The 21,944-nt window shown below is 38.7% G+C and overlaps 1 protein-coding gene across 17 annotated transcripts in view; it reads right to left on the reverse strand.

Annotated features, from left to right (window-relative positions):
- Positions 1-21,944, reverse strand: part of BBS9 (Bardet-Biedl syndrome 9) — a 439,570-nt gene that overhangs the window by 303,436 nt on the left and 114,190 nt on the right. For 16 of the 17 annotated variants that reach the window (XM_073332918.1, XM_073332919.1, XM_073332921.1 and 13 more), the window contains 2 exons: positions 13,666-13,838; positions 10,374-10,526 (listed from right to left, as the gene is read on the reverse strand). In XM_073332918.1, the coding sequence (XP_073189019.1) occupies positions 10,374-10,526; positions 13,666-13,838 (326 nt within the window). Of the gene's footprint in view, positions 1-4,526; positions 4,873-10,373; positions 10,527-13,665; positions 13,839-21,944 lie in introns of those variants that run through there. The other variant, XM_073332924.1, reaches the window with a different exon arrangement.

Here is a 21,944-nt window from a genome sequence, read left to right on the forward strand (position 1 = left end):
AGTCAAGACTGTACCCTGGAACAATATCCATTCCATCACATGAAATTCTCAGTGAAGATGGGAAATGGTCAGGTATATCTAATAGGGATGGAGAGATATTTGAGCTCTGAAATAACCCTCATTCGCCTCTCTTCTGTCACATACTGATACCAGTAGTGAGGAATATAGGGTTGCAACAACATATAAAGACCTTTTTTTTTTTTTTTTTTAACAGCCATCTTGGTTTCAGGATATTTGTGGACCTGGATGCTCTTTCCATCACTGGCTGATTTTGACAGCAGACCACATGATGTTCTATTTTGAACATGGATGTTTGGTGGGGTTGGAGATTTAAGGCTTTATTTGTGCATGATTAAAAGAACAGAAGTTTTAATTAATATAACCTATTTGTGCAAAAAAGTATTCAAGTGTAAAGTTAAATTCACTGAAACGTAAATCTAAATAAATGCCTGCTCTAAAGTTCCATTGTTTAATGACACAATCAGTCAGTGCTCTGAAGACATGTGCAGAGTTCACCATCAGCCCACAATACAGAAGCACTGCCAGAAGATCTGCACTTCTATTGGACCAATCTGTGGATAAACGTAGGTAGGCCTCAAATAGTGAGGACATGAATGAGGACAGCATCAAAAAGCTCAACTCTTTTGCAAGGAATCAGAGTGGGCAACTTGCAAATATTTTCAAAACCTTAAACGTCTACCTGTGTTACAGAGGCCCATTGGTGCCAACTGCAAAGGATTCACTGTTCTTTACAAGCAACTCATGTCTCAGACTTGACGAACTCACTACACCTAATATGCCACTTTCATGGTATTTATCTATCTAGAGTAATATGTGAGATCTCAAAGCTTGACACTTACCAATACTGATAATCATTGCAACACGCATATACAGGGAATATTTAAGGAATAATGTAATTATACTAAAAATTATGCCCATATGGTCTTAGTGTGAGTCGCTAGGGAACAGTATGACTCAGTGATGGCATTCAATTGGGAGGGAGTTATCACCTCTTCCTAGTCAGTGGATTACATAATGTTTTGCTCAATTGTCCATCATGGCACCAACCCAGCAAAGTCAATGGAAAACCATCAAAGAAACTATAAACATTGAAACTGCTTGGAAGTGAAAAGGAACTATATGGCTGTGAAGGAATAGCCCTGTCTGTGATTAAAGATAAAAGGCTGATTCAGTATAGCACAAGGTGGAGAGAAACTTCCATTAATTGATGAGGTACCTTGAATGAGTGGGGGTGCTTCACAAATAATTGGGTCATGGCCCCTTGGGGCCAGCAAATGCTACAAGAGACTGAACTTTGGGGTGAGAATCTATTTCCTTAGATAGGAAAGAGTACTTGAGTGGCTGAAAGCTAACACCCAGTTGGCACAGGCAAGACTCCCTTACATTGGAGACAGGTGGAAACAAGATGACTCACAGCCTTTGGTGCCCCAAGAATTGTCACAAGCTGAAAGGAGGAGGACTTCTTTGGGCCAATTATGTTGCTGTCAGGACAGATGGAATGGCTATAACGACAGGAACATGAAGGGACTGGGATCATTGGTGAAGGAAAGAAAAAGAAATCCATTGATACTGGTGACTCCCTGCACTCTTCATATTAAATGCTGTATTACCACAACAGTGCCCACTGAACTTAGGTAAGTGTTTGGGCAGTTGTGAAAATGACACAGCCTCAAAAAGTAAACAACCAGAAGTCTCACCATTTTTGGTTTCTTGCATAAAGGAACAGGCCATCAGAGCTAATTACTACATACAGAAGTAAGATGGCTTTCTCTTGGGCAATGTTCCTTGTTCAAAGTAAGGGAGAACTCATAGTATTTCAGGAAGAACCAATGTTTGTTGACCTTCTAATAGATGATTTTTGGTGCCAATACTGCTAGTTATGTGAACCAACTCAATGCAAGTTTAGGCATATGGTAGATTTCATATGAAATTAACTTTTTGAAGATGATATTTAGATGCCGGAAGTCTGGAATCAGATATATTCCCATTCACTGCTGATGCAGACTTAACTGGAGAAACCTGGAGATACATTGGAAAGAGTAATCTATGACCAGCTCTCCATCACTGCAAGTAACAGAGTTATATTAGGTGAGAAACTCACACGAAACATACATAAATCTGTTCAAGCTGTGATGCATGTGCAGACTCCCTCAAGGAGCAAAAACAACTAGCCAAGATAAACAGAGCATATGCTAAAGATAAAGTAGAGTGAATGGCATTGGACAAATTCTAGGTGCTTATAGAGAAAACACAGTGAAATTGTATAACTCAAGCTGTGTTACTGTGTTGCTGTTTGCAACTAAGTATTCCTGAGAGATTAGCTTTTCAACAAGGATGGAAATAAAGAACAACATAAGAGAACAACTGAAGTCTGGAAAAAAGCAACTGAGTTTGCACTAACAGCCATTGAACTCCAGTTCTAGCAACTCTAACAAAAAAGCAAGTTAGGTTTCCCCACTAATGGCAAGTAAGGACTTTTAAATTTAGAAAGGAACGGCTTAAAATGTGTGAATTAAAGTATGCTACCAGTCAAACAATGTAGAGAACCATTACATTAGGTAGTATTTCATTTTTTATAGTGGTCCAGGAGCACCACTATAAGATATAGTGTTAAGTTATACAGTTAAGACTGAGGCAAGCTTACCGTTTAATAGCCAATTTTTCCTAAGTTTTAGTCTATGTTTTATGGTTATGCGAGGAAAGATGTGCAAAGGAACAGAGTTAAGTTGCCATGAAATCCCTACATTCTGTATGATTAAAATCTTTACAATGAAGTTATGAATTCTGAGACAAATTCCTGTGATACACTACTCAAATACAGAAGGCCCAAAGACTCAAATATTTCAGCTTGGTTGTACAGGATCGACTATAGCAGAGATATCACTGAAAGGGACTCTATCCCACTCCTCACAAAAGATCTCTGTAGTAAAGCATCCATAATCCTCCCTATCCCTTCCCCCAAAATTGGCATTGTATGGGCATTCTAGACATGGCTGATGGGCCCCTGCACCATTTAGATCTACTGGGCTAAAATCCATGTGGACTAAAAGGACCAAATGGCATATCCATTTCTTCCCCCATGACATCTATTAGTGACTCCAGCTAACACATGAAAATCCTAACAATGCAGGTCAAGATGCCAAGATCTGGTTCCTTGTCTGGCAATTAAGACTTCAGCTATTATCAAGCTACAAAAAAAGCTTTTAGTTTGGATGGCTGAAAACATATTATAAAGAACACATTACCCTTTCAAGCAAACGCACAACGCAAGTGAGTATTACACACACCACACACAATTTACAAAAATACACACAGAATGCTTCAGTCTTGTTCCATATTTATAGCCTTTTTTAAGCGGACAAACCTTTACACAACCTCATGTGCTGCTCAGTTTTCCATACATTTGTCAGACAAAATCCCTTCTTAAAATGAGAGCTATATCGTATCCTGCTGCGTTTGGTCCTTTCAACCACTGCTCAGGGCACTATAAATCACAGACACACAAATCCATCAGTTGTGACCCACTATTTTCATGGTAACCTCATGAGAGAATGACATTTTTTTCTTCTGTTGTTCATCATGATTTTATACTTTCCAGTGTAATAGCTCTTTTCTTCCAGTCTAAGAGAGATATGTAGCTGCTACAATTGCCAGTATTGAATCAAATCTATTACAACTACATTTATAGGACACTAATACAAAAAGAATAATTACACCAGACAAGATTAAACAGGAAGACAGAAAACACAATCAAAAGAAAACCTCTCACTATTATAGACAGTTGAAGGCTATCTATATGTTTTTCTCCCATCATGTAGAGGTAAGATTGCCATTTCCTTATAATGGACCCATTAATAGTTTTATTATACACTGAGGCAGGATGTATCAAGTTCTACATCTCCAAGGACTAATAAAAAAAGATTAGATCATAAAAATGTATTTTTACAAAGGAAATAAGTGTGGTTTGATTAATTTTCTCTGGTTCAGCAGATTGTATTTTCACTCAAATAAGTAACTTTGTATCTAATTAATTTGTAAAGCTAAAAATTAGCATTTAAATTCCACATGCATTATGGAAATCATGATTTAGAAGTTCATTCTGAATATATACGCCATGACATAAAAGGAATGCAAAGATAAAAAATTACACACAATTCATTTAAAACAGATACCAACATATTTGGGAAGTAAACTGTACGAAGCATCATTAGGCCTATATTTCTCTCTCTCTCACACCCCCACACACACCCCCACCCCAGTCTTAATATATTTTATATGTATGTCAGTATAGCAATTCTCATACAAGAGAGGGAATAAGCTATACTACTATAAGGCATCTTTATAACTGTATCTACAGTAGGTGTTGTACCAGTATAACTATTTCAGTAAAAAGTCCAATCCATAATCAAAATAATTATACTCCAGTACAAAAACTTTAGCAGACCAGGTCTACGTCCCAGTCTCTGTCTCAGACTGAATGAAAAAGTGTATAATGGGTAATACCAAATAAGCTATTCTCACAAACTTTAAATTGCCAGGTTCTAGAGGAAAAAGTTTGGAATACTTGTAGAAGCTGCTGTTTTTACAATCATCCTCTCCCCATTCCCCCCAGATCTTTATATTAAAAGGGTAATGGGAAAAGTCAAAGGCCAGAGTGTGGCACTTGGAGACAGTTTTGAGTTAGAGGCAGTGCAGAGTTACTGGAGCATTCCTGGGGCAGAGGGGCAACATGTGCACTGCTGCACCTTCACAAGCATGCAGCATACTCCTGGAAGTTGTGCAGGTGACATGGAGTTCTTCTCATTTTCTTTTTTCTTTTGCCCCCAGTAGTTCAAGTAGAGCGGTACCCTCCTGTACGCAGTACGGGCAAGAGATTTTTAGTGGGTATTGGGAAAGACTAAAGGAGCAGAACAGGCTTGCGAGGACGTTCATTCTTTATATGGCTTTAACAGCACAATACATATGCTAACAGACTTAAACAAAGGCTTTGTATGCTAACAGACTTAAACAATCTAATCCTGTAAACCCTTAGTCATTTGATCAACCCCACTGAAGACAATGGGACTATTTGCATGACTATGGACCACTTTTGGTAAGAGTTTCAGGAGTCTGTTCTGTTCCTATAAAGGAACTTGAATCTCCCATTGAAATGCAATGTGTGGGTACAATACCATAATGTAGTTTAGGATACAGTTCTATTTAAAATTTGTCTTTTAATAAGTCATACATATGCTGAAATGGCTCCTCACCCAACTCCCATATAGACAGACAGAAATACTACATATTTGGGGGGAAGTGAGTAGTTAAGCATATTGAGGTTTGTATATACAAACACCCATTTCATCACTGTACTGGAAAATATAGTTGAACTTAATTTTCTATGGAATTTGAAGAAAGTTTAACAGCACTAATTGTTTTCTGTGTTAATCAGTGTGCACCCAAAAATATTACATGCCTTCTAAGAGAAAGGCATCAGTCCACACCTACTGGGGAAAAAAATGCCTCCAACTGGTATTCAGAAGAGTGCTACAAGACACATACATAACCTCATGAGCAGAGGGCACAGAGGATACCTTCCCACATTATGATCAGCAAAACAATTAAATAAAATAAATAATAATAATAAAATCTCTAGGAAGCAGAGGTTCACAGATTTGCAAACCTAAAAACCTGTGTTATGCTTTAAACCAGTGGTTTTCAAACTTTTGTACTGCTGACCCCTTTCACATAGCAAGCCTCTGAGTGCAGACCCGCCCCTTATAAATTAAAAACACTTTTTCTATATAATTTAACACTTTTTCTATATAATTTTTCTATATAATTTAATATAATTTAATTATAAATGCTGGAGGCAAAGTGGGGTTTGGGGTGGAGGCTGACAGCTCGCAACCCCCCATGTAATAACCTTGTGACCTCTTGAGGGGTCCCGACCCCCAGTTTGAGGACCCCTGCTTTAAACCACCTCAGCACCCGGTTTATGAACATGAAAAAGTTAACTGCAAAGGGACACTTAAGCCCATTAACCTGAATGTGCGCCAGCCAGCGTGCCCTCACTGATTAAAGGCTCAATCACACTTGAACAGCTAAAAATTAACCTTACCCTTTTAGGCTAAACAGAGTTGAGTCATTGGCTTCATCTCTGTTGTTACAGAACAGATAACAAAACTGCAATGGGCCAGTGGTGCTGACACCACTCAGGTACATGGTGTGATTTTTCAGAATCTCTTTTGGGAATAGTCATGTACGTGAAATAGCTGGAACTTATGATTATGCTATTTCTATGCATGTATCATCTTGGTATCTAAAGTTATGAATATTAGCTATGTTTACTACATGTTTGCTCCTGTGGTAAACCCCACAAGGTGTTTAGCCAGCACATGAAAGGGACAAGTCAAGTTGAATGGCCCATTAAAGAACACTTAGCTCACAAAGGACCCTGAAAAACGACTGTCTATACTTAATGGACTTTTCCTGTGAATGTTCTAACTAGAATGCGGGTGGGGGTGATGGACATGTAACTTGCCCATGTGACTCCAAACACCATCTTTCACAGTGAGAACATATTTCCCTTCACTTGGCAGAAGGCGTGGCCCCGTGCTGGGTGGAGTAACATGCTCCCCCTTGTGTCCCTCCCATGGGTGCAGTACTGGCAAGAAATGATTTCTACCTGCACCACTGCTTGCTCCATTTGGGATACCATGAACCCTAGAGCAGTAATAAGAGGGAAGTGCAGGCACTGAAATTTTGTTCCACTTTTACCCAAACCACCCAAAGCAGAAAGGAGAAACTCCTTACTCCTACCTCCAAGCTATGCTTCTATGGAAGGGCTAAGCAGTGTAGACCAAATGCTTATATTTTTTCCTATGGATTTCATTAACTCTGTCAACATGTAGATATGATGCTCTCATTCTTTTCAATTTTTCTACCTCTATTATAATGAAAGGTTTGCATGATAACATAGTTGTGAAAAAATAGCATTGCAACTGAACTGCCTTCCTATCTCTACATGCCAACTAGACAGGGCAATAAAAAAAATGCAAACAAACTCTTCATTTGTGACTGACCACCAATGAAGAATAACAGAGTGACAGCTTGTCTCCCTCATCAACAGAAGTTGATCCAATAAAAGATATTACCTCACCCACCTTATCTCTCTAGTATCCTGTGACGAACACAGCTACTACAAAACTGCAATAACAGAGTTGCACTTATATCTTATTTCCCATATTATACTAGTGGATTTAATATAAAAAGGATAGAGATGATTAATAAAACATAGCAAATGAGAATAATAAACCCTATTTCATGTAAATATTAGAATGACTTCATCAGTGGCATTTCACCAGAATATATACTGTGATACAAAGAAATTTAAGATTTTTGTGCTGACTTCCTCATTCATTCAAGGCTTCATCCAAAGCCCCCTGAAGTCAATGGGAGTCCCCCTGAAGTCAATGGGAATCTTCCCATTGACTTCACTGTATGCTGAATCAGGCCACCACTCTTCAGTCCCATGACAGATGTTCTGCATTAAAGAACATTACCAAATAGTTTAAAAATTATGGTCCTAAAATAAATAATTTTTCCCCCAAAGAAAATTTTGAACACATTTACTCTAATGAAATTTTTAAAAAGTACTGTAACATTCATTCCAATATCACAATGATCACATGTTTAAGGGGACTTACAGTGTGAGGTTGGTGCTATTCCTATTTACCCAGCTCGACTTTTTCATTTTTAGTGATACATCACCTTCCTTCTGCCCAATATTTTAAACAATTGTTATTACTTAGATACATTTCCTCAAGTAGTCCAGAGAAACAAAGGATTGAGAAGAAGTTGCAAAGAAGAAGAAAAGGGAAACAAGGTCAAAGCAAATATAGAAAATGTCACCAAACAATTCCACTTTCACCCATTGTTTCCTTCCCTGACCCAAACGGCAAAATAAATAATGAAACAAAAACATCAATCAATAAATTGCTTTCCATTCTAGCAAAACTCTTTAGGGAGCTTCAGGACTCAACCAATCATCACTTACACCAATTTAAAGAACCAGCAGACAGACTAGTTAGGATATCAGTATTGCTTTGGGTTTGAACAAACAGATGCTTTGAAAAGTTTTAGTCTAAACCATTACAAAACCATAACTGCAGAAGTGGGCAATGAACCATGTTTTACTTTCTTGTAAGCATCGGATGAAATACCTAGACAGATTAATTACATGAGCAGAAGGCACGTGTCCTGCTCCAGCCTATGTAGGGTTAAAACTCATGCTCAGTCCTTCAGGTTTGGCTTCAACAACACAAAAGTTAACCTGGGGATTAACTTGGACGAGAAGCTGGATATGAGTCAACAGTGTGCCCTTGTTGCCAAGAAGGCTAACAGCATATTGGGTTGCATTAGTAGGCACATTGCCAGCAGATTGAGGAAAGTGATTATTCCCCTCTATTCAGCATTGGTGAGACCACATCTGGACTGTTGCATCCAGTTTTGGGCCCCCCACTACAGAAAGGATGTGGACAAATTGGAGAGAGTCCAGAGGAGGGCAACAAAAATGATTAGAGGGCTGGGGCACATGACTTTTGAAGAGAGGCTGAGGAAACTGGGCTTATTTAGTCTGCAGAAGAGAAGAGTGAGGGAGGATTTGATAGCAGCCTTCAACTACCTGAAGGGGGGTTCCAAAGAGGATGGAACTAGGCTGTTTTCAGTGATGGCAGATGACAGAACAAGGAGCAATGGTCAAAAGTTGCAGTGGAGGAGGTCTAGAATGGATATTAGAAAAAAACAAAACTACTTCACTAGGAGGGTGGTGAAGCACTGGAATGGGTTACCTAGGGAGGTGATGGAATTTCCATCCTTAGAGATTTTTAAGGCCCGGCTTGTCAAAGCCCAAGCTGGAATGATTTAGTTGGGGTTGGTCCTGCTTTGAGCAGGGGGTTGAATTAGATGACCTCCTGAGGTCTCTTCCAACCCTAATCTTCTATGATTCTATGAAGGAAAGTCCCTTCACTACACCATGTCTAACAACAACCAAACTTTCACCAAAGTTTAGTTCTAACTTTAATTCAAGACAAATTCTGTTAATAAGAATGCTGTTATAACCTTTTCTGTCCAAGATGCCAGTATATTTTATAAAGTAAATCTAGCAATTTTTCAACAACACACCCAGCCCAAATCTCTATGCTAATTATTGTGATTTTAGTACCATATTTTCCTAACTTAAAAAAGCCGCTCTCCTCTGGGCAGTGTGAGAGTCACACAAACAAAAGAAAACAACTGACTGACTCTACAGAGGAAACAGTGAAACTGCTTATACAGAAGATGCTGTCAAATATACAAAGTAAATAGACCAAAGAGAGAAATATTCCTTTGCTCTCTTTCAGTTACAGTAGTTCTACATATAATTTCCAACATAGTAGATTTAAAAGTAAAATCAGTCAGAAATGTGATATTGAGTTGATTGCCCACACAAGTATAAAGTCAGAATGTGAGATCAAATACAGTTCATTTAGACTATTTTATTTTGATCACATTCTTAGGTCTCAAATAAGCAACTCTCAGGACACAGGACGGCTGCTTGCCTATGCGAAGCCACATTGACTTCAATATGTGCAGCGTTCCATCCATGTGCTGAATCAGACCTAGTTTTTTTAAAAATTAGAATTCAATAATGCTATTTAAAAACATCTCGGAGCCATGCACCTACCAGGAGGCAACAACAAGGCAGGCTGGAAATGACAGACTAATCAGGTTTTCTAGAGAAAGTCATGAAATGCCTAGAAAGTGACTGCTTGGGAGAGAGAAGAGGAACATGCCTTGGGACAGTGATGACTCAGGCAATATGGGCTCAGGTAGTAACCGACACTGGGGTTTTTCTGTTGTGTTTTCTGGCAGGATAAGCCCAGTTTGGTGTTATTTGGTGTTATTTGTTTTTACTACTTTTATTGTAGCTCTTGCATTCTGAAACCTTCAGGAAATAACAACCTTTGAGGAACAACAAGCTCAGATTATTTTGTTGTGACTGTCTCACCAGCCAAACCATTCCCACCGGTTTACAGTGCACCATAAAATATTTATACAAGCTATGAACTATAAAATATTTACACTATCCACATCAGTTTGGAAAGAACGATGTGCTGTTACGTTGGTGTGACCCAGGAGTAGAAATTCTGTGGTTGTAGATTAAATAAAACCACTGCAAATCATCTGGAAACTTGCAGAGAATATTAGGTTAAACAAATTACAGCTTCCTGGCCTCTTGGCTAGTAAATGTAACCAGGAAAATACAGCTTATGTGCTTGAAACTGAGTTTTAGCAACAATGTAGTAGGTTCATAAACAAACAGCACTGACCTGTCGGTAAGTTCCTTCTAGCAAGGTGTCCAGATGTTGGAGGGGAGCAGGTGTTTTGTCTTTGAATCGAGTTAGTAATCGTCGTTCAATAGCTCTAAATTGTATGGCTCTTTCAGACAACAGTTCTTCAAATTTTTCAGCATTCAAGCGAAGCTATAATTTATGAAGTTTCAAAAATTCAGATTAACAGTCTGATCCAGTAGATAGATTTTTACCTTCAAAACACACATTTATAATGAAATGGTAGAACAATAATAAAATTCTTGGAAGACTTAAGAAAATTTATGAATTCAAATAGCCACCTTCTATGGTCACAATGACTATATCAGCTTCTATTGGTGTGGTTAATTTCACATTCATCATGAGATCTACCAATGGGTTGCAATAATGCCAGCTATTACTGAAACTGAAAATAATTGTTGACAGCCACAGTAATCTGTGATAAGGCACAAAAATCTCATGAGGTTTTATGAGAAGAGTGAAATTAACTTGTCACCACTAGCATATGAGGACTTCTCCTTAGTTCAGTATGCTGTATCTGTGGCACATACGTATAACATATTAAATATAATACTGCATAAAAAGAGAAGGGTTATGACTGTCTTTGAACATGGATTAAAGTAATACATTCTACCTTTGCTGAGATTAGATTTTCTCTTTTGGGGAAACCTTCCCCCCACCCCCTAAATAGCCAGAGGTCAAGTGGTGCAGCCAGTTTTCTTGAAATAACCACAAAAACTTGGCAAAATGATATATCAAATATCCAGCCAATAAGAATTCATACAGCTATCTGTATAATGATCTCTCTATTTTATTTTCCAGTACATGTCCCTATAGCACAACAATCACATCACAGAAAGACATTCTAAAAACTGGTTTAGGTTTCAGCAGGTCCACCAAGCAGGGCCAGTGTTAGACTCACTGGGGCCCAGGGCAGAAAGCTGAAGTCCCACCGCCTGGGGCCGAAGCCCGGGGCCCTGAGCCCTTCCACCTGGGACTGAAGTCGAAGCCTGAGCAACTTAGCTTCCTGGGGGCCTCTGTGGCATGAGGCCCCAGGCAACTGCACTGCTTGCTACCCCCTAATGCTGGTCCTGGCTTTTATATGCAGAAAACAAGTTGTTGTCGCGCAGGTGGGCCACAGAGTTTTTTATAGCACGTAGGTGGGGGGCCTCAGAAAGAAAAAGGTTGAGAATCCCTGCAGTATTTTACCTTTGAAAAGAAACAGTATTCAAAGAGCTATTCTCTTTCATGCAGCTTGCCAAATTCTAACTTACCTGGGGCGGTGGACAGTATATTTGGTTTATTTTATTTTTTATTTAATTTACACAAGCTAGCTAAAATATTGGGGTTTTTTTTATTCTCATGGTCAGGAGGGAAACTGCAGGCTTTGTGCCTGGGCCAAAAAAATGTGTGTGATGATTTTGCAATGCTGTCTTAACAAAAGAGGTAAAGGGAGGTCAATATTTTTCAGTCTAAAGGGACTTTTTATGGTTAACAAAATGAGTCGGTCAAAACAAATGTTCATGGCTTCATTTTCATGGCATTAAATTGTTAAAAATAGCAAATGTAAATTGGCACATCACCCGCGACAGATCACAGAGCCAGTCTCACCATTAAAATGATGTGAATAAATGAGGAATTTAGAGCCAGATTATGGTCTACTCCTGACCATAGGCACAATATGGAGAATGCACAGAGTATCATCCCCACTTGTATCACTTGCCCAGTGAAACCATATGCTCCCCCAATCACAAGGGTTGCTCAAGGCTAACACATGCTCCACCTTCCAGAAATTAAACACAAAATAAGTGTTTTTAGAATAATTTTCAACAATACTTTACAATTTTTGATAGTAATGGCCAAAGTAGTGTGTATTCAAGCTACTAGAGAATTTTAGGCTTTATTACATTTAAACATCACTGATTTAAATAATTTTGTATTCAGAAATTAACTTCCATAATAAATAAATGCTTACCACTAATACAGACCTTTTCATCTTCAAAGACCTTTATAAAAAAGTTAATTAATCTTAAGAGCTCTGAGATGTAGGTGTGAGAAATATGGCACTTTCCTGCCATATTTTTGGGAGACCTCACAGAATTAAGTTTAAGTCTTTTCAGAGTCTACTGTATTAAATTAATGGTTTATGTATTATTGTGGGGGGGGGGATTGCATAGAACTTCTCACTGGGGGATGGGGTGGGGCAGGGGGGGAAAATGGGACATATGTTAGACCTGTGGGTTCAAAGGACTATACTGAACAATATGACAGACAACAAGGGACTTTTGGAACAAAACTTGTTAAGTGGGTTTCCTGGGAAATGTCTAGGGTGAGGTGAATACACCACCTTTGATTATGCAAAAACCTAGCCTTTTGAAGCTATGCCCTGAGGAATGGGCCACCTGCTACATGAGACCAAGATCAAAGGCCCAAGCTTTATAAGGGAAAAATCAAACTATTCATGGTTGTTCTGATTCTGAATTAGAGACAGCTATGAACTTGTAACTGCAGGGAAAACCCATTGTGGATTTTGAAGAACTGATACCCACCAGAACACAAGTGTGGAGTCAGGATGACCTCCGGTAAGCTTTTTAGCATCCACTTAGGTTTTTTTATTGTTTTAATATGTTTTGTCTGCAATGCTTTCACCTTAAGAATACATGTGCTAGCTTAGAAAGAGCTGTGTGGTAAGTTGTAACTATGGGCAATTACACTGTTCATAACCTCTAAGGAGAAAGCAAAGTGGAGATGCTAGCCTTCTAGGAAGTCTGGTTTGCTGAGGAGATCACCGTGTAGACAGGGAACTGTGAAGCCTGGCAAAACCCCAATGAGGAGGGAGATACACGCAGGTCTCTATGGAAGAGAGGTGATGACTGAGGAGCCAGGAGCCTAGAGTGAATGCCTCTGATGGACCCTGGAAGGGGAATACAGGTGTAGTTGCCTTGAACTGTGAGAGTATGCAGAGACAAATATCCATCTTCCAGATATGGAAGCTGAGACTGAGACGTTAAGTAACTTGCCCAACATCACAAAGGGAGTCAGAGATAAGACATCCTGATTCCCATTCCTGAGTTCAGACCACTAGGCAAGCCAAGCTTCAATACAGTTGAATTGCAGGCTCTAATGCACTAGATCAGAAGCCCATCATTAAGGTAGCGAGGGGTTGCCCTGGTTAACATTTGAAAAAAACAGAAATACTGTGGTAGGGATTAGGGACAACTAATAGTGAGCAAAACTGACTATTAGAAAGTAATGACTTATCTATCAACAGCTTAAATATTATGAGACATACCTCAAAATGGCGATCAATTAGTTCAAAATACTCTTGTAAAGGAACTGAACCAGAAAAGGTACATGTGAAGTCTTTGCTATTTTGCTTCTTGAAATGTTCTTCAAGACGAAAAGCGAGCTCTTTTGTGATTAGCCAAAGGTCTTCTAATTGTTCACTCTGGATTCTATACCGCTCTTTAAAAACAAAAAAGAAGTAAAGAAAGATAAAGCCATATATACTAGTTCATATACTGTAGATAAGTCATTATATAAAAATTAGTCCAAGTTGTGAAATACTTCCAAAATCTTTAATAGAAGTCTTCATAAAAGAAATAATTTTTGTAAGTGTTGTTTAAGTATTTCTGGTATTTCATCTACCTAAGGTAGTTCTAAGTTACCCATCCTTGTGATTTTATCCATGTTTTTCCAACACTTAATAATAAAATTTTGCAGCCAGATTCCCAAGTTTCCAGGACCTGAACCAGGTCAGTTGCTTTATGCAGAACTTTAAGTCCCCAAAATATGAATTCACCAAAATAAGTACACAACTTAAAAGCTATTTCTTTTTAGTCATGTTATAGTCTTAATTCTATAAGAGCAACATCAGACTACTTACCTCTATATTTTGACTTTGTTGTACCAAGAGCAAAGTATGAAAGTATTTATTGCTTGAATGCTATTTACTGTAAACTAAGGGCTAGATCATGGAGCACAAAGGGGATGGAGAACTTCCCTAACATGGCAGCCAGGGCTTCCCCTAATGTATGGGGAATCCCCTAATTTATGGGGAATCCTCGGGTGGTGGTATAAAGTTAATACAACTAGCTTTATGCTGTTCACTCCCACCACCCAGGTTTATGAGCTCTCCTGTGCAGGTTAGGATGAGAGCTGAAACCCAATGCACTCCAATAAACAAGAGACCAGCACAGTGATCCCTACAGAACCTCTATTAATGAAACGTTAAGTAGCCTTTTGGATGCTCTGAGTTATGGTTTGGGTCAAGAATCAGGGAAACAAACATGTGGCTCTCTCAGACCTGTATGTCCAAAGATATAGATAAAACCAACAAATTAAATTCTACCCAGAAACCATCATGCAACAAGTATAGATCCCAGAGCAGAATGCATTGCAGTAAATTAATTTTGATAAAAGCATGGATTATGGTATTGAAATCTGTATCTGTAAGAAACAGCTGAAATCTTCTAGACAGACTGAGAAAGAGCGCCCTGCCTACATATTACTGGTAAACAGTGGTTCAACAGCAGTTAGAAATTTAATAATGCAACAAGAATGTGAACTTTAGGAATAAACAACAGATATGCACCCTCAATAAGAGGGGCAGATGCAAACCTTGCCATATCTTCCAGTTCCTTCTCCAAGTTTCACTTCAGTTTTATTAGGAAGCACTGTGCTCATAGAGGCGGCATCTTTCTCTTATTTATTTATTCACTTGATTTTTTAAAATGATGGGTTCGTGCACAATCTTTATAAAAACTACACAATGACATTTTATCAGTATATGATAATCCCTTCAAAACTAAATCTTTCTGAGCACCATCACCCTACACTACATCACTACAATATTCATCCAGATTACACCCTGGAGAACAGGTACAACCTGCAGTGTGATCAGTGTTGGCTCATTTATGCTCTGATAAGCCAGCTGGGAAAGAGAAGTTACCAGCTGAAGATCCCCCATTTAAAATTCACTGACTCTAGCCTCACCATGATTAAATCAGGTAAAATGTTAAGATTGAGCGCTCTTGGTGACCTAAACTGCTGCAGTATCATACAAGCAAAGTTGTGGTACTAGTGATAACCAGGCCCCATCTCATTTAAGGTCCTGACAACCTTCATTTAAATAAATATATATATAAGTCATGGCAATTTTATTTTGAATAATTACATTTTACATTACATCAACATTCTCACAACAGTTTCAAGCAGAAAAGCATTCTTCACTTCAACTCCTAAAAACATCGTGTTGCTTTCCTAATGAAGAATGGCTGCATACACCATCTCAAACGTTGTTAATTTAGATAATAGGGGAATTATATCAATGTATAGAAATAATTTGTAATGTGCTTTGTGATCCTGCTGGATAAAAGGTGTTAATGTAAGAATAAAATATTCAACCAAGACAAAAACCAATTATTGGCATTAGCCCATGTCATCCTTAACATCAAATTCACGTAGTTAAATATTTTAATAAGTTGCAAATCATACAGCTGACAGAAAGAAGCTACCACTTTTGATTCTACATCATATTTGTATGCAATTCTTTTCTCTCCAGTTTCTTATACAGCAAATCAACACTAATTAAAAGTAAAGAAAAGAAAATGCTGTTGAAAACCATATTTTTTTTTAAATAATGGTTATCCAGAGAGACATTTTTAAACACTGCCGTATTTCTTTTCATTATTCATCCATCAATACACTGTCTGAGAGGAAATACAAAAGTGCAGCTGTGATGCAAAAGGTCACTGAGGTTTTGGATACAGAAAAATAGAGATTGTTTTTAATCAATTTTTTTTTTACTTGTTAGCAAAGTTCATAGTAAAATCAAATGAACCAGAAGTTTTTAGAACATTAGTATACTTATTAAACATTTTCTCAAGGATCAGTAATCCAAGATTGTTTGACATTAACACTGGCGTCATTCCCAGAATACACATTTCACTGAAGGGAGAATGACAAATTCCGTTTACAAAGTTACAGGAAAGAAGCAAGTTTTATTTAAAAACATGTCTATTAAAAGACAAGAACACCATCTGTTAAAGATAACATTCAACCTACTTTCCATTTTTTAAAATCTCACAGTGAAATGGCTGGGCCTACTGGATATAGCATTGGCTTTTGCCTCTTCTTTCCTTTTAATGAAATGAGCTTGGAAAGTTTCAGACCAAAACAACAGCCACTTCATTTATAATTGACATAACTAATACATTAATGGGTTAACGTGGGGGTGGGGAACCACCCACCTAGTTTTCCCTAAAATAGTTTCAATACATTTTTTGCTGGTCAATACAAACACAATCTAACTTTATTTGGGGCAAGGTAGTAATTTACTTTATGTGACTTAGTAGGTGATTTGGCTGAAGGAGAAGGTTAATTAGATTTGAAAAAGTATATATGAACAAGGGGAACTGAGAAGCCTTAATTGTACCATATCAATGCTCTCAAAATAGAAATTCAATGGAAGCAGTAACAATTAGCTGTATTTCCAAGTGCCTTTATAATAGTCAACCAATTTAACATTTAAATGTAAAAAAGCTTTTCCACTGCAAGTTACGAGTACATTTCTTTCAGAAAATTCTGAGATAGGAAAGCAGATCACTCCGAGGACTAATGGATTACAAACTCTTTCATATCCAACCTAAGATGAGAGTAACTGAAAGTGTTTAAAACTCAGTGGTAGTTTATCTGAAAGGAGTTCCATTCCAGTGCGTAGGAGACAAGAACCCATATCACAAAAAATGCCAACACAATTAGCACTATAGGCTCTCTCTAAACTAGGATAAAAAGGTTTAATTTTTAAAATACGTTGGCTAACACATTTTAAAATCTCAGTGCATACAAGGCAAGCTGAATTTTAACATACATTCCAGGTGAAACTCCAGCTCCTCCCCAGGATTCATTTTGACATGCTCTTTCTACATTAGGATTTTTTAATTCTTAGTTAAAATCGATTAGCTAATATATTGTAAAAACCAGACACAGTAGCTGGCATCCTTGTTTGCAGCCTTAACAAAGAAGCTATAAACTAAATGGGTACAAAGACTTTCACCACCACTGCACCAAGTCCTTCCAGATCAGGACTGAGACACATTTAAGGTGGAACACAGGAGAAGTTTGCACTTCCTCTGTCCATGCTGTACTTGTTCCATCAGCAAAGGACTTCGTCTCAAAGCATTGTTATTTTCCCATGGTCCATCAGTTCATCTGGTACAGGTCACTTGCTCTATTTGTTTTGGTTTTTTTTAAAAAAAGAAAACTTCCAAATGATCTCCCTGAAAAGGAAAATTTTATTATACAAACAAACATAGCTAATCTATGATTTATGTGACAGGATAATGAGCGGTCCCTAACACTTACACATTCAGTCTGCACTCTAGGACACACACAACTTACCCATTCAAACACAACTCATTTTAATAGCATGAAATTCTACCAAACAGCATAATTTTAAATGCATTTGTATTGTGCCATCTGAAAACAGGTCACAGGCCTTCCACGAGGCCCGAGCACGGAAGGCGTTGAAGTACACCCCACTGGCCAACACTCAGAGCCCAGGGCTACGAGGTGCAGATCCACGCCCTGGTCATGGGAGACCTGGGCGCATGGGACCCCCACAATGAGCCAGGAGTGAGAGTGTGCAGAGTCAATCGACACTACACCCGGCTCATGAGACAGCTCATGGTGTCCGACACCATCAGGTAGTCCAGACACATCTACACGGAACACATCACAGGACACTGACATCTGTAGTATGCAAGGTCTTGGAAAAAATTTTGAAGGAGAAGGTAGTTAAGGACATTGAAGTCAATGGTAAATGGGACAAAATACAACATGGTTTTACAAAAGGTAGATCGTGCCAAACCAACCTGATCTCCTTCTTTGAGAGAGTAACAGATTTTTTAGATAAAGGAAACGCAGTGGATCTAATTTACTTAGATTTTAGTAAGGCGTTTGATACTGTGCCACATGGGGAATTATTAGTTAAATTGGATAAGATGGGCATCAATAGGAAAATTGAAAGGTGGATAGGGAATTGGTTAAAGGGGAGACTACAACGGGTCCTACTGAAAGGTGAACTGTCAAGTTGGAGGGAGGTTACCAGTGGAGTTCCTCAAGGATCAGTTTTGGGACCAATCTTATTTAATCTTTTTATTACTGACCTGGGCACAAAAAGTGGGAGTGTGCTAATAAAGTTTGCAGATGATACAAAGCTGGGAGGTATTGCTAATTTAGAGAAGGACAGGGATACCCTACAGGAGGATCTGGATGACCTTGTAAACTGGAGTAATAGGAATAGGATGAAATTTAATAGTGAGAAGTGTAAGGTCATGCATTTAGGGATTAATAACAAGAATTTTAGTTATAAGCTAGGGACGCATCAACTAGAAGTAACGGAGGAGGAAAAGGACCTTGGAGTATTGGTTGATCATAGGATGACTATGAGCTGCCAATGTGATATGGCTGTGAAAAAAGCTAATGTCGTCTTGGGATGCATCAGGAGAGGTATTTCCAGTAGGGATAAGGAGGTTTTAGTACCGTTATATAAGGCACTGGTGAGACCTCACCTGGAATACTGTGTGCAGTTCTGGTCTCCCATGTTTAAGAAGGATGAATTCAAACTGGAACAGGTACAGAGAAGGGCTACTAGGATGATCCGAGGAATGGAAAACTTGTCTTATGAAAGGAGACTCAGGGAGCTTGGCTTGTTTAGCCTAACTAAAAGAAGGTTGAGGGGAGATATGATTGCTCTCTATAAATATATCAGAGGGATAAATACCAGAGAGGGAGAGGAATTATTTAAACTCAGTACCAATGTGGACACAAGAATAAATGGATATAAACTGGCCACTAGGAAATTTAGATTAGAAATTAGACGAAGGTTTCTAACCATCAGAGGAGTGAAGTTTTGGAATAGCCTTCCGAGGGAAGTAGTGGGGGCAAAAGATCTATCTTGCTTTAAGATTAAACTCGATAAGTTTATGGAGGAGATGGTATGATGGGATAACATGGTTTTGGTAATTAAATATTCATGGTAAATAGGCCCAATGGCCTGTGATGGGTTTTTAGATGGGGTAAGATCCAAGTTACCCGGGAAAGAATTTTCTGTAGTATCTGGCTGATGAATCTTGCCCATATGCTCAGGGTTTAGCTGATCGCCATATTTGGGGTCGGGAAGGAATTTTCCTCCAGGGCAGATTGGAAGGCCCTGGAGGTTTTTCGCCTTCCTCTGTAGCATGGGGCACGGGTCACTTGCTGGAGGATTCTCTGCTCCTTGAGGTCTTCAAACTACAATTTGAGGACTTCAATAGCACAGATATAGGTGTGAGGTCTTTTTTAGGAGTGGTGGGTGAAATTCTGTGGCCTGCATTGTGCAGGAGGTCGGACTGGATGATCATGATGGTCCCTTCTGACCTAAATATCTAGGTCGAGTAACTGAGAACGCCAACCAGGGAAATAACCCACTTCCTTCCCTGACGAACCGAGGGACTCAACCCACCCATGTACTTATTCTCTACACCAATACTGACTTGGATTCTTAATATATCCCATGGGTGGCGTACCCGAGCCCATTTATCCACTGACACTTGAAAACTCCCACACCCCAATCTGGATCTATCCTGGTTGTGTGATATATATGTACCTCGTGAACCTTGTAACCGATACTTGCAATCCCGCATAACCCAAGCCCAACCCCAGATGTACAGTACCTTCCCTCTTAGCTTGCGTAAATTTGATTTTAAACATTAACTTTAATAAAATTTTTAAATCTATTTTTGATTACCTTTGCTCATAGAAGCCCTGAGAATGAAATACCACTACATGGACTTTCCTTATGCATAATATTTTTTCAAAGTGTTTCATACACATTAAAGATCTTTTTCCAAGATAAAACTTAACCAAAAAAGATTTGATGTATTTTGTAGCTACTCCTGCCAGTGTGAATTAGATATTAGCCATACAACAGGTTGCTACATGGAAAGTGGCATGAAACACCTCATTTGTTTTCAAAAGGCTTCCCAGACAAGACAAGAAAAATGATGCCTAGTCAGATTAGGGGGAAGAATAAATGTTTTAAATCTTCTATGTAGTGTGATCCTTACAGGTCAGGTCTAGGAAACAAATAAGGCAGTGTGGGAAAGTTTGTATTAAGACTGTAAGCATCGTTCCTAGCTTGTGAATAAACAAAATCAGAATGGAGAGGAAAAACCTGGGGGTTCTAGTGGAAGGACTGAAAATCATGTCCTCACTAAATGTTAAAATACATTCAGCCTAGCCAGACAGATCAACTCATGTAATACAACAACTCCATAAAACAGGAATCTAAGTAACTGATTTTAACTTCAGTTTATAAGTAAAACTCTATTTACATATCCTTTAAAATCTCTGGTTCCTAGAAACTATTACTGAATGTTCCAGTTCTTTCAAACTGTTTAAATTCTACTGTCAACTTAAACAAATATTAAGAGTCAACAAACAATAAAACACAGCACACAAATACTGCACACAACCCTAATTCAAACAAATATGAATCCAATAAATGTAAAATGACTGATATTGTAAAAGGTCTTTAATAACCACTGTCCAGATGTTTCCAGTCTTTAATGGCTTTGATGGTGTTAAAAAGGTATTAAGTATTTTCTCACAGTTTAGAATGCCTTACCTTGATGCCACTGATATTTGTAAAAGCCATCTTGAATAAATTATTTTAAAAACTCATATTTCTTAGTGATTTGGATTATAGTAGAACCTCAAAGATTCAAACACCAGAGTTATGGACTGACTGGTCAACCGGACACCATGTTAAACTGGAAGTAACCAATTAGACAGCACCAGAGACCAAAAAACCCAACCATATACTGTACAGTGCCTGTATTGCATCTGAAAGGTAGGCACATATGGGCTGCCTTTCCCCACCCTTATCGCCATCCGCACACACAGGGCACCCACTTACAGCTAGACAGTGAAGATGCTGGGATTCACAGGCAAAGCGGTGAGCCCCTGCTGCCAACCCAAGACAGCCGGACCAGAAGCAGCACTGGGGTCTGCGCTGCTTTCCTGTAGAATGTGGATGCTGATTTCACCCTCGCCCCCACCAGAGGGAAACGCACTATTTTCACCCCTCCACCCCGGCGAGGGGGAGGGTACAAGTTTGTCCAGGCCAGAGAAAGATGCTGTCTGAAAGGAAGCTGCCTAGCTGCTTCTGGAACCTGGCCCAGAGTTTGAACTGCTGGAGCCAGAGATGGATTTTGTTCAGAGTTACGAACATTTCAGAGTTACAGACAATCTCCATTCCTGAGGTGTCCGTAACTGAGGTTCTACTGTAATTTTATTTGGATAAAAATATTGCAGATCAACAAACTAGCTTTACTGTCTGTCACTTAACCAAGATAGTGTTCACATATCATCCATTCTATGTCCTCCAGTTTGAACTCAGTAGTGTGCAACAAGTATTTTAGTTTTGAAATTTAGCATTTAGGCGTGTAAAAATGCAGACAGGTGCCTAATCTGTTAGGTGTTTTTCTAACTCCCACTGAAAGTCAAGGGGCGTGAAAAGTTAAGTGG

This window comes from Lepidochelys kempii, chromosome 2, assembly GCF_965140265.1.
Source record: "Lepidochelys kempii isolate rLepKem1 chromosome 2, rLepKem1.hap2, whole genome shotgun sequence".
In the NCBI taxonomy this organism is placed as follows: domain Eukaryota; kingdom Metazoa; phylum Chordata; order Testudines; family Cheloniidae; genus Lepidochelys; species Lepidochelys kempii.